General features: G+C 47.6%; 1 protein-coding gene across 1 annotated transcript in view; it reads left to right on the top strand.

Annotated features, from left to right (window-relative positions):
* Window positions 1-12,706, top strand: part of LOC104496681 (angiomotin-like protein 1) — a 34,000-nt gene that overhangs the window by 19,016 nt on the left and 2,278 nt on the right. Inside the window, exons 7-10 of the mRNA XM_010139877.1 lie at window positions 4,913-5,062; window positions 9,257-9,447; window positions 10,635-10,760; window positions 12,575-12,706. Coding sequence (XP_010138179.1) covers window positions 4,913-5,062; window positions 9,257-9,447; window positions 10,635-10,760; window positions 12,575-12,706 — 599 coding nt within the window. The remainder of the gene's footprint in view (window positions 1-4,912; window positions 5,063-9,256; window positions 9,448-10,634; window positions 10,761-12,574) is intronic.

Raw genomic sequence — 12,706 nt, forward strand, 5'->3', positions numbered from 1 at the left:
TTGTTTCTGACCATTAGACCAGTCTGACTTCCTGTGGAACACTTTAAAAACTCTACTCCCTCCAGAGGATACACTCGGCAGCGAGAAGGGGATCATGTTAAGTTTAACAGTGTCTTTGTTAGACCAAAGCCTGCTCATGGTCCCAGTGTGTTTGGGGCAGTCCCTTTGGGGCAGCTGCAGGAGCTAGCGTACCTTTAATCTGCTCTTAATTCACTTGACACTGCCTTAAAGGCAACCAGAGGTTTTCTGTTTGCATTTCATTACAAAGTGGCTGAATAAAGGAATGGTTTTAGGTGGCAGCATCTGCTCCTGCAGTTGCAGCATCACACAGGGGATGGAAGAAATAGATTTAGTTCCCAGCTGCTCCACGCGCTGTCAGTGTGGTATTATTGGCAGGTAATACTGGCTTGCTGAATACACACCAGTGAAGGCAACAGAAGCATAAACACACATTTCCAGGCAGGTGGTGTAAGAAGTTCCCCCTTTGCCTGCTGGGTTGTAGTAAACACATTTGCAGCCTTAGGGCTCTGTCTGTAAATGCTGTGCCGTTTTCTAGTTCAGTCATCCAACAGAAGTGTGCCTCTGCTGCGGATCCGAGCTAGGATCCTGGATTGTGGACTGGTGGGGCTGAGGAGTTCTCCTCTAGAGAGCTGCTACCCTCCTGCACAGGGCATGGTAGATGTTACGGAGGTGGTAACCTCTTGCGTAGAGCAGGGGAGTTCTTGGGGGTGGCAGCGTATGAGGGTGATGCACGCGTATTTGGCAGAGTTTGTCTGTCAGAGCCCACAGCTGAGCAAACCCACATTGATCTGGTAGTGTTTAACAGCTTTTTTTGCTGTGGGAGGAATTTAATGGATTTTATCCCAGCTGCTGTGTTTTAATTGTTCAAGACAGTGTCATGCAGCTTGGGTGAAGTGCAGCTGATCTGCGTGTGCCCAAGCTTCTGTGCTCCCTTTCCCTTGCTTTTGGCCTATTTTATCACTAAATCAGAGCACCTTTTCAACTGTCTCCAGTGTTTCTGGAGTTCAGTTTGGCACATACTCAGCAGATACTACTGAAGTTTTGAACTTTCATCTTAAACCTGGGGTTTTTATTATAATTTTGAATATATTGAAGGAAACACAAGATCACTCAAATGAGAATTACTACTATTATTAGCAGAGCTCTAACTCATGCGCTGCATGTAAATCCACTCAGATTTCTTCTACCACAAGAATGTGATTAAGTTTAAAAGCTTTTAAAATCAAGGCTTGAGAAATAAGCAGTAGCTACTAAGTTGAATTAACAGAAGATAGCGCACTATGTAAATCTGAGTGCCTGCTCGTAGAAGGATTTAATTCAAAAATATGTAGGTGGTATTATCACCACATGTCATTTAGGAGACTGCTTCTGGGACTGTGTGTGTCTGCCTCACGCTTTGGCTAGAAGACTGAATAATTGGAGAGGGTTCAGAAGACAGCTGTAGAATGTATTTGGGGCCCAGAAGCTGTTCTTTGCTGTGAACAATTAAAGTGAAGAGGTGGCTGAGCTCCAGTCCATGCGCATGAACACGAAGAAGGGATTGCTGTCAGCCAGATTAAACATTGCTCTTTAATGTAAGAAGAAGTAATGAGATGCAGTGTTTTGGTGCTGAAGCTGAACAAATCAGGCCAGAAATAAAGAGTTAGAGTAATTAACACTGAAACAACCTCCTTAAAATGATAGTGGATTCTCCATCTCTTACAGTCTTTAACTCAAATCTCATACCTATAGAATAGATATTCTGTAGCGCAAACTAGAGTTATGTTCCTAGTGAGTACAGATATTTTTTCCAAGACCCAGTTGTCTTTACTCAGATTTATTTGCTTGGATCATCCTCTTTTAGCCTTAGCTCTTCTTCATCTTTATTTTCCTAATCCCTGGACACGGGCAGTGTTCAGGCAAGTTTACTGATCTTGGGAATATGTGAATTGTTTCATCAAATGCTTCTTCCTCTAGCAGATCGCAATTTGGAAACAGAACAAGAAGTAGTTTGCTTAAATTGCATAAGAGAAAGCCAGGATAGACATTAGGGTAAATGTTTTCTGGCAGTAAAGGAAAATAAGCCATGAAGCAGTTGCAGGAGGAGGCTGTGGAGTCCCTGCCCCTGGAGGGTTTTGTGAACAGATTATACAGACGTGCACCAGGTTTTAGGTAGAGTTGATCCTACCTTGCAGTGGGAGGATGGACTGTACCTCTCCAGGTGCTATCCAGCATTTTTTAGTTTGAGTCTGTGTGCCTGTGTACATGTGTTAGTATCACGTATTTCTGATTGCATCCCCCTCCCTTACAATATTTACTGCACTAACGAGCTATTAATTTAAATGACAACATTTTGTACTTTGATTTTTAAATGTTTTACTTATGAATCTACAGGCAGGATAGAAAAGCCAGAGTCAGCTCAAAAGCTTCTCTATAAATTTCCTAACATGGAAACTGTCTAGATGTGTATCTCCAACAAAATTGTTTGCTACGGTGGTGGACACATTTACGTCCTCGACCCTTAACAGTCACCTCACATGCGTGGGCAGAGGTGCAGTCATGCGCAAAAGCGTGAATTCTGAGGCTTAGGGAGCTGCTGCAAAGCTGAAATCTGGCTCATGTGGAATGGATCATCTCCATGATGGCAGCTATCCCCACTTCTTCTGGCCTCCTACCGTGCCACCAGGTACTCAGTGACACCACAGGGTGTTGCAATCAGACACACATCTCCATCATCTGGCAGGATATGGGGAGCAGATGAGGTCTGCTGCCGAGGAGGGACCCCAGGGAAGCCCCCTTCCCCTCTCTGATCCGTTGCTGGTGTGGCCGAGAGGTGGCACAGACACCTTCGTACTGCCAGAACGGCACATTCAGCAAGAAGCCACCACAGCGTCTCTCTTGCCAAGTCGTGAGCTCGCAAGGAATGCAGTCTTTGTGCTGCTGCCAGGGACTTATGGGGATTATAATCTCATTAATTTTCATGGAAAACCCCAGGAACCGTAAGTGTTAGCTCAGATTATAGCAGGGCTAGGGAGGTCACGCTGCCAGTTGTTGGCTCTGGCTGGGGAGATCTGTTTAGGCCAAGTTTTGCTTTTGCCGTGAACAAGCCCATATTTCACTTCACCTGTGACATGGGTGGATTTAGGATGGCAGAAAAGGAATTTAAAGAAAACGTGATTTTACTGTCATTGAAATCAGTGGGAGGGGACCTAGGTGAATCTAGCATCACACAAGTTAAAAAAAAAAACTTGTCTGCAGCATGGGAGCCCTGGACTAGGCAGAGAATTCCGGGTGAGGGGGAGCTCCACAGAACTGAGGGGACCCAGTGCTACTGTTGAATTGCTCCACATGCCCAGAAAAACGCCAGCAAACTTCTCACTACATCTCCATGATATTAAGTACTTAAAAAAGAGGCGGCACTAGGTATTGCTTTGACCTCACCCTCTCACAGCACCTCTCCAGCCTCTATTATTTGTCTAGTTCCCCAGTGTTGACTGGGCTTCATGTGTTTTTTGGCCTCCTGTTTTGCTTCTGAAACATTTCAGATCACAAAAACGTGTACCAATAAATGAGGTAGACTAAAAATCCTAAAGAGGATCTTGGTGATCATGGCAATGACCTTGAGCATCCCCCATTAATCCCAAGGCTGCAGATGGGGTCTGACTGAGGCTTGGAAAAGTCTCTGTGATCCAGCATTTAAATCAATTCCCCCTCCCTTTCCAAGTCAACGGGTTAAGTCAAGAGGTAATTTGGGGTCCTTTGGGATTTGTTGAGGTCTTTTGGGGTTTGCAGGTTCAGTTTGTCTGCACTGTTGCTTTCTCTACTACAAGGCAGATACCTTTAGAAAGGTAAATTTATTCATACTTGTGAAGAGAAAGGTTGGGGGAGAAGAGGGGAGCTGGATTTCCTGTGACTGCAGCCTGTGGTGTGAGCAGGCATACCCTGCTTGCCGCTGCAGCCCCACAGGGGAGTTTTTGGGTCACCATCCACACTCCCTGCGGATGAGGACAGCTCACAGACACCCAGGTGTGCCAGGTCCCCATGAACGTGCCTCTTCTCAGTGCCAGATTTTGTCTGGGGCCCAGTTGTCAGCACAGGCTTTGCTGCCTGTCCCAGTGCCCGGTGTGGCTGATGCCCAGTGTCTGCAGCCTCCTCTCCCCAAGTGCTCTCACATGCCAGCTCTTGCCATGAGCCCTGATTGCAATACCCTGTGGTGTCACTGAGTACCTGGTGGCACGGTAGGAGGCCAGAAGAAGTGGGGATAGCTGCCAAGCACGCTGAACATCTGCAGTCCACTTGCAAATTCCTTTTGGGATATGCTGCTTAAGCAATCTCTGGCTGTAAAACCCTGTATTGCAAAATCCTCGTGTCACGTTTAGCTCTTCAGTAATTGCATTATTCATTGCACGTCCGTACGTCGGCATGGCCAAGCCCACGAGCAGGATAGAGCAGGTGGAGTTCTTCTGGCTTCTGGTCCTCTGCTTGTTCCACCTGCATTGGACAGATACTCAAGGCTGAAAAAATTAGACTCTGTTTGGGTGCAGACAGTGTCACCAGTCGATGAAACCCGCCGGGACTTCTCTTAGCTGAGACCAGCCTCTGTACTTGCCCAAAGAGTATCCACGAACACGATGGTTCTTGTTTAGAACTGGCTGGAGGGTGTCATGGCTAGTGGACCCCCAGTGGGTGGGAGATCTAGGCAGCGTTCCTTCCGAAGGGGTAGAGCTGCCCCAGTGATGCCTGCTGTGCCTGTTCCCTGCCCATCCGACGGGGCACCATCCTTCCCCTGGAGAAACCCTCCAAAGCAAACAGCCAAAGCCATGTCTGAGCCCAGTGCATGTTTGCAAGCGTGTGACAGTCCCAGCAGCCCAGGGTGGGGATGCCAGCCCTGCTGACCCGCTGTCCCCCACAGCTGCGCAGGAAGCAGGCCTACGTGGAGAAAGTGGAGAAGCTGCAGCAGGCGCTGACACAGCTGCAGGCGGCCTGCGAGAAGAGGGAGCAGATGGAGCGGCGGCTGCGCACGCGCCTGGAGCGGGAGCTGGATTCACTGCGGATGCAGCAGGTGAGGACGGGGTGGTCTGCATGAGACCCCAGCATGGGGCTGTCGGTGTTGCTTTTAAAGAGTGGCGGTCGCTTGCAGCCTTCTCAGTTGTCACCTTGCTTTTTGGGTTCAGGTTGTCAGGCTTTCTGCCTAAGCCTTTCCTTTGGATGGGGTTGAGGATGCCCCATCATTAGAAGTGTTCAAGGTCAGATTAGACAGCACTTTGAGCCACCAGACCTAGTGAAAGATGCCCCTGCCCGTGACAGAGGGGTTGCACTTAGATCATCTTTGAAGGTCCCTTCCAACCCAAACCACTCTATGATTCTAACTCTCGATCTTCAGCGGAGAATGGGGGAGCTCTGCAGTGGGGCTGCTGGACTCAGCCGAGCCCTGCCTGCTGTGGGGCTGGGAGGTCCTGGCTCTGCTGCCCAAGGGCAGGCAGGGCTCTGCCCCCATGTGACCCTCCACACCTGCCTGGTGGGGAAAACATCTTCCAGGCTTCTCTCCAGCAATCACAGACTGTGCAAGATCAGCTCCATGCTGAAGGAGGAGAGAAAGGTGCGATACATGTGGGCGTGAAATTTAACCCTCAGATTTTGGCTGATCTTTCATTGAAGAAGCAATGTGGGGTGGTCTAGGATTTGGTGGAGTAAGATCTTTGGCCGTATTTGTTTTGTTTTGGGGAAAACTGATGTACGCCGTTAACAGAAACCGTGACAGATCTGGAGACAAATGGTGTCATCTTCAGTCAATAAATTATTTAAAGCTCCATTATTTAAATGGGCTGGAAGCATAGATTTACATTTCTCTGTACGTCCCCTTGTTTCTTGGCAGCCTTGTGTCCTTAGAGGTATAGTGTTATACTTGTAATTTCTGCAGTTATTCCTTTGTTATTTGTCCTCCATCCCCAAGTCCCAAAGTCCAGTCATCTGTGAAATTGGGGGTGGGGGGTGGGTGGAAAAAGGCACGAGGAAGTTTCAGAGAGGATTTCCAGGCTCCAGCCAGTACCACATGCCAAATACACGGGCATTGGCTCCATGTCCTAGGTGTGTCAAACCACCGCTTGGGGGAAAACCAGCAGCATACGCAAAGCATGATGCTCTTGTACCTCTTGAAGGGCTCACTCATACCTCTGTCAATGCACACATCTGCTGCAATAACCCTTCCTTATTCATGAGCCACGAGTGGAGACCAAAGCAGCTGTTACACAGGCCTTGTGCTGCCAGAAAGCGGAGGGCCGATCCTGCTGGCAGGATGCAATTGGTAAATAGCTCTACAGGCAGTATCAGTGGTTTGCAGTCATGAGGTGGTTAGACCTGAGAGCATCACCTTCTTGCTGGCAGCCCCAGGGCAGCGCAGGTCCCCCAGCACACCTCTGACAGCATCGTTCTCACTGCTGCTCCCTAGAGACCCTTCCCATCTATCTTGGCTCTTCCTTGCTGCCGCGTAAGTGCGTTAAGTCTTGGGCAAGAAAGACCATGGGCTTGCCGTTCCTGTCTTCTTCCAGTAGCTCTTTTCAGTTGCCCCTTTGCCTGCTCTTCTTTCATTTAGCAAAGAAATTACATGGGGTATGACATGCTAATGCTGGTGTAAATGAAAAAAACATTTGAGAAAAATACAACTAAAATTCAAGTGAAGATAAAACTAGAACTAGGAAAAGTTTTGTTCTCTGGGCTGGAACATAGGGACAAATCAATATATTAAGTAACTGGGATGGACTGTCGCTGAAGTCGTAGAAACAGCATCATTTTGGTTGAAAGAGACCTTTAAGATCATGAAGTCCAACCATTAACCCAGCACCGCCAAGTCACCACTAAACCATATCCCCAGGCACCACATCTATATGTCTTTTAAATACCTTTATGAATGGGGACTCCACCACTGTCCTGGGCAGCCTGTTCCGATGCTTCACAACCCTCTTGATGAAGAAATTTTTCATAATATGCAACCTAAACCTTCTCTGATGCAACTTGAGGCCATTTCCTCTTGTCCTGTCCCTTGTTCCTTGGGGGAAGAGACCAACACCCACATCACTACAACCTCCTTTCAGGTGGTTGTAGAGAGCAATAAGGTCTCCCCTGAGACTCCTTTTCTCCAGGCTGAATAACCACAGTTCTTTCAGCCACTTGTCATAAAACTTGTTTTCTAGGCTATTCACCAGTTTCATTGCCCTTCTCTGGATGTGCTCCATCATCTCAGTGTCCTTTTTGTAGTGAGGGGCCCAACACTGGACACAGTACTCAAGGTGTGGCCTCACCAGTGCTGAGTCCAGGGGGACGATCACTGCCCTGCTCCTGCTGGCCACACTATTGGTGATACAAGTCAGGATGCCGTTGGGATTCTTGGCCAAGTCCTTATCTTGGGAGTTCAGGCTATGTCTGCTCTTTGTTCTTTTTTTTTTGGTCACTGTAATTAGCAATTGGGTTTTAGGTTGTCACAGTTCTCAAATGCCTGCACCAGTTCCCTCTAGTAAGTTTTAAGAAGAAAGATACTCTAACTTCATGTCTCACCACCTTTGTGAGGAGACTTTGGGGTAGTTTTTACTGTTGTTATTTATACTTCTCGTTTTATGAGCCACAGCACTGCAATGAATTGTGTTGCATCGAAATGCCCCAACATTTTACTTCAGAGCTGTCTTCATTGAGTTATCAAAGTTATATCTATCTACTGAAACAGTTTGTCATCACAGAGAAAAAGAGCTTTTTTTTCTCCTTTTTACCGGAGTCAACAGAAGAGACGCAGCACACAAAGAAGCAGCAGGCCAGAGTCTCTTCGGTTCCTGGCTTCTTGGTAACTGAGTCCAAGTGGAAAATCTTCATTATCGCTGACGCATGAGCTAAGACCAAAAAAAAATCTCTTTGACTTAGCTTTGCAGGCTGAGCCTGCAGGGCTGGCAGAGGTTTTGACTCAGAAGACGACAGGCACCCGTGATGTCCCAAGATGCCATTTACAGACCGGGACAGGCTTACAAAATATTACCTTCCTGCCAGAGATTTGGCAGTATTTGAAGCGTAAATGCTACTTTTTGCAGGAGCAGAGTCACAGCTGTTGCTCCTGAGGGCTTCTCCATATTGCATTTCCAGAAAGCAGCTTCCAAACACGTCATTACCACACCAGAGGCAAGGCTGCAGCCCTCCCCTGGTATTTCTCATTTCCTTTAAGCAGGAGATAAGTGTCTAGAAGGAGGAAATGTGGTTTGGAAAATGGAGACGGTTACTACAGCCCTTGCTGCAGTGTGGAGGTACAGCTTTGCCGGTGGAAGTTTGTGGTGTAGCGTGAATAGAAACCAGTGCTCCCGAGGCATGGTTCCCCCTTTAAGACAATACTGTGTATTGTGGACTGTAACAAATCTCTTGCATTTTTTAATTGAAAAAAACATTTACTTCTACTGAGTTCTCCCAGAGCTTCGTGCCTTTCATTTCAGCGTGTGCTCATCCCACCCAGCCTCTGTTGAGCTGAGGACTGGATCTCCACCCTCCTCCGCTCTCCACCAGCATTGAAAGGAGCTCAGGGCAGCTATTCATGCTGCTTAGGTGCTTTACTTGAGTACCTCTAACTGGGTGGTATAAATCCTACCTAAGTAAGTGCTTTTATCACAGCTTAGCTGCAAAGGGTTATGCACCCATTGCTACCCCGCAGTGCCTGGGCATCTTTTGCCCCTCCGTTTGGTGTACCACAGAAAGCGTCTCCTGTGCACACATGAGAACTAACGTGCCAGAAGAGACAGGCGTAAATCCATGTCCGGGGTGTTTTCCCAGCTGTTGTTTTCAATAGGTTATATGTAGCTAGGTTACATGTCGCTTTTTTCCTGCTTTTATATGTAAACCCTCTGGTAATAACTCCCTATTCATACCGAGTCCTGCCCAGCCATGTAATGAAGTCCCAGCAAGAATAATACCTTTTAGAGCTTCATTGCTGCTTCTTCCTACCAGCTTTTTTCCCTACCTTTTCCCTTGGCTTGGAGCGTCCCATGGAACCTCTGCACATCCAGATCCCTGCTTCTGTCAGCATGGTCTGGAGAAGCATGTGCTGGAGTTGCACACATGGTCCGCTTGCCTGTCCCCATGCAACCTGAGGGGTTTAGCCTGGGGTTTCCACCTGCTCCTGTCAAAAGATAGAGGGATGTCTTTGCATGCTTCAGAGGAGTGAGGGAAAAGGGTCAGCCGCTCCCCTACTTGGCAGAAGGTGAATATCTGTCACTATTTCCATTGGCAGAGGCAGGGCAGCTACCAGGTGAGCAGCCTCCCGGAGCACAATGCCCCAGCCCTGATGGAATTGGTGCGGGAGAAGGAGGAGAGGATCCTGGCCCTGGAAGCTGACATGACCAAGTGGGAGCAGAAGTACCTGGAGGAGAGTACGATCAGGCACTTTGCTATGAATGCAGCAGCCACAGCTGCAACAGAGAGGTAAGGTGGCCTTGCTGCAAGCGGGCAGCTCCCTTCGCCACAGAAAGCATGGGAGAATAATAAGGAGTGGGTGTTTTCTGAAGGCTGCGTTTTGCTTGCCTTTCCCTGCTGAGTCGCACCGCCAGGATTAATGAATCTCTCCGTGCTGTCGTGCCAGTGAGATACAGTAGTTGCTTAAGACAGAATTTACCCTTCTGACCAGGTCCAAAAGTTTATCAGATAATCTAGGTACCAGGCTCAAGCAGTGGCCTCAATGCCAAAGTCTTGGGCTGCCAAATTACTCCTGCCCTGCGCACTGATGGAGCGAGCGGGGGCTGTTGGTATACGGCTGCATCCATCCCATGGTCTGCAATGTGGTTGTTTCACCTGTTTTAAACCCTGTAATGACGGAAATTCTGTGGCCTGAGACCCCTCTTTCACCAGGCTATTAAGCTTGAAATTGGAAATGTTCTCCTGCTAGTTAAACTAAACCTCAATCGACTCTTGTCCTTCTTGGGTTGCGTGATGAACAACAGATCACTACTGACATTGTAACAGCCTTGTCAATACTGGAAGACAGATAGTCCCTGGCCTGAACTAACTTACTTCCTTCAGCCATTCTTCACGTGTCCTGGTGTAAACCCCTTCCCATTCCGGTTACATTTGTCTGTACTGTCTCCACTTTGTGTCAAAGTGTGGTGCCCAAGAGCACACAAGGCCCCTCAGTGAGGCTTTCTAGTGATGAGGAGGATGGGATAATTAATTTCTTGCCTCAGTTTCTTAGAAACCACATCCCCTGAAAACATCCTGAAATGAGACTTCCCTTTGAAACTTGCACTTCAGTCTAGGCAGCAATTTCCGTGCTATTTTTCACCTTCCAAAGTGTGCGGTTTTGTTTCTTGTTTGCAACGTAGTCTTGTTGACTTGGCACCATTTTTCCGGTGAGCGATTCCCTCTGATAACAAGACCCTGTCCTTCAAGGTGGTTGTTAGCCTCATGGGAGTCACCCTGATTTCAGCGTGCTCTCTGTTTTATCAGCCTGGTTAATTAATGGTGTTAGTAGCCTGACATCCACTTGACAGGCAGTCATCACTAGCTTGCTCTTCTAACACGGGGCTGAGTTTTCCTTTGCAAGTGCCAATCTCACATGCAGAAGCCACCCTCGTGGTCTCAGGAGCCTGACTCTCCATGTTGAACTGCTCCCCCAGGGACGCCTCAGCCCCAAGCCACTCACGCAATGGCAGCTACGGCGAGAGCACGCTGGAGGTGCGGGGCTGGCAGGAGGAGGAGGAGATCGTGCAAGCCAACCGCCGCTGCCAGGACATGGAGTACACGTAAGGAGTCATCATGCCGTACCTGCTTGTTGTGGTGTTTGGGCTGGGTTCACATAAACCAGGGTGCCCTTCTGGTCCTTCATGCATGCCTGGGAAGGATGGGCTTAGCTTTGCTTTGACTTAGTTGTTCTCTTCAGTAATTAAACAAGGGTGCTGTCGTTAGATAACTTCCTCCATACCTTCCTGTGCCAAAACCAACCTTCTTACAAACCAGAGGCTGTTCTACTATTAAAAGTAGGTCGGCATGCGAGGAAGCTGCATGCTTGTTTAATATTCGTGAAAATCCCCCTCTGAAAACGAGAGGCTGTCAAAGCTGAAGGTGTAATCCCAGTCGTACATCATTAGGGACACGAGGATTTGCCTTTGCCTTGCTCTTCACTTCTTGCCTGCTTACTATTCTTTCTAGATACACAAAGTTTCCCTCACCTAAGTTGTGTTACAATGGCATTTAGGAACAAACCTGCAAAATTTTCGCACCACTAAAAAAAATGCATTTACAAGCAGTAGAAGAAAATAATAAACTTTTTTGGGTACAGGTAGTCAGCAAGAGTAATGTTCATTGTTGCAGATACTTCTCCATTTTCAGCACACAAGCGGGAGCATGGCAGTGTAGCTCAATGGGTACTAGACCTGAGCAGTACTTTTAATTCAGACTTTTCTCCTGGTGAAAAGTGGCCTTTTGATGAGTAAAAATACTTTCAGAAAGTTTGTGTATTCCTTTAGGTTTTTACTGAAGAACTGTTTAAAATCTGTTCATCAGTGTTGGCTTCCCCCCAAAAGCACTGATCTGCTTTTATAAAAAGGTGTGTTTGTTACTTGTGGACAATATCAATGATTGTTTGGGTTTTGTTTTCCACTCACAGGTGTAAGCTAATCCTGCTCCCAGTGAAGTAATGGAGTTCTGCCATTGGCTTCATTAAAGATAGAGTAGGATCTTGTGTTTTCATTGCAAATTAGACATCTGATTATGAAAACTAACACCAACACGAAGCTACTAGCTATCTCCCTTGTACGTACAGTTTTTCCAGAAGTGGCATTTTAGCTTTCATTGCTTCACAGAATGCAGCTGCATTGGACTATATATTGTGCATCACAGTCAAGGCTGTCATTGTACATGACAATTACTGTTTTTTAAAATGTGGTTTTGTAGTCTTTTGATATTGATTTGGTGTTGTTCATTCCTAGAGAAAAGTCTCAGATAATCCTGGGGTTTTGTGATTTGAGAGTCTTGTGTGAGAGAAGTAGCAAGCTTTGCTCTGCTCTGCACACTGCGTGCTGATCATTTCTGCAGCGGTGAGGGAGAAGCAAGAGCCCAGCCCAGCTGTTAGAAAAACCAAAGGGAAGCTTTCTGCTCGCTTCAGCAGGTCTTTAGTCCAGCTGACAACAGACCCGAATCATGGGGTTAACTCAGCTTGCCGAAGGAGGGTTTCCAGATTTGGCCTCAGTGTATCACAGGGGTGGAAATTGCCTGGGTGTTTGTGTTCTGGTCACAGTAGCAGTCTGCAGCTGGTCAGGATACTGCCCTCCTTGCTCCTGCTGGGATGGTAAAGCCACAGCAATAGATGGGTTCAGGTAACCTCACAGAAAAGAGTGTCCAGTTTTGGCTTAACAGCTGGAAACGCTGCCTGTTTCAAAGTGCATGGTTATCCTCAGAGGAACTGGTGGGAGCTGCCTTGTCTGAGACGCTCAACACTGGGGTGATAGAGCAGCAGGGCATATACCCCGGGAACCCACCCTGTTGCCCCAGGGGGGGACACCTGCCCATATAAAAACTTCTTTCCATTCCTGTAAGCAGAACATTCATATTTTGGCAGAATAAAGAATCTCCATGCCAAAATAATTGAGAAGGATGCCATGATCAAGGTCCTTCAGCAACGGTCACGGAAGGACCCTGGAAAAGCTGACAGCGCCAGCCTGCGACCGGCTCGGTCTGTCCCCTCCCTTGC

The sequence above is a fragment of the Buceros rhinoceros genome, unplaced genomic scaffold (genome assembly GCF_000710305.1).
Source record: "Buceros rhinoceros silvestris isolate BGI_N320 unplaced genomic scaffold, ASM71030v1 scaffold12070, whole genome shotgun sequence".
Classification (NCBI taxonomy): domain Eukaryota; kingdom Metazoa; phylum Chordata; class Aves; order Bucerotiformes; family Bucerotidae; genus Buceros; species Buceros rhinoceros.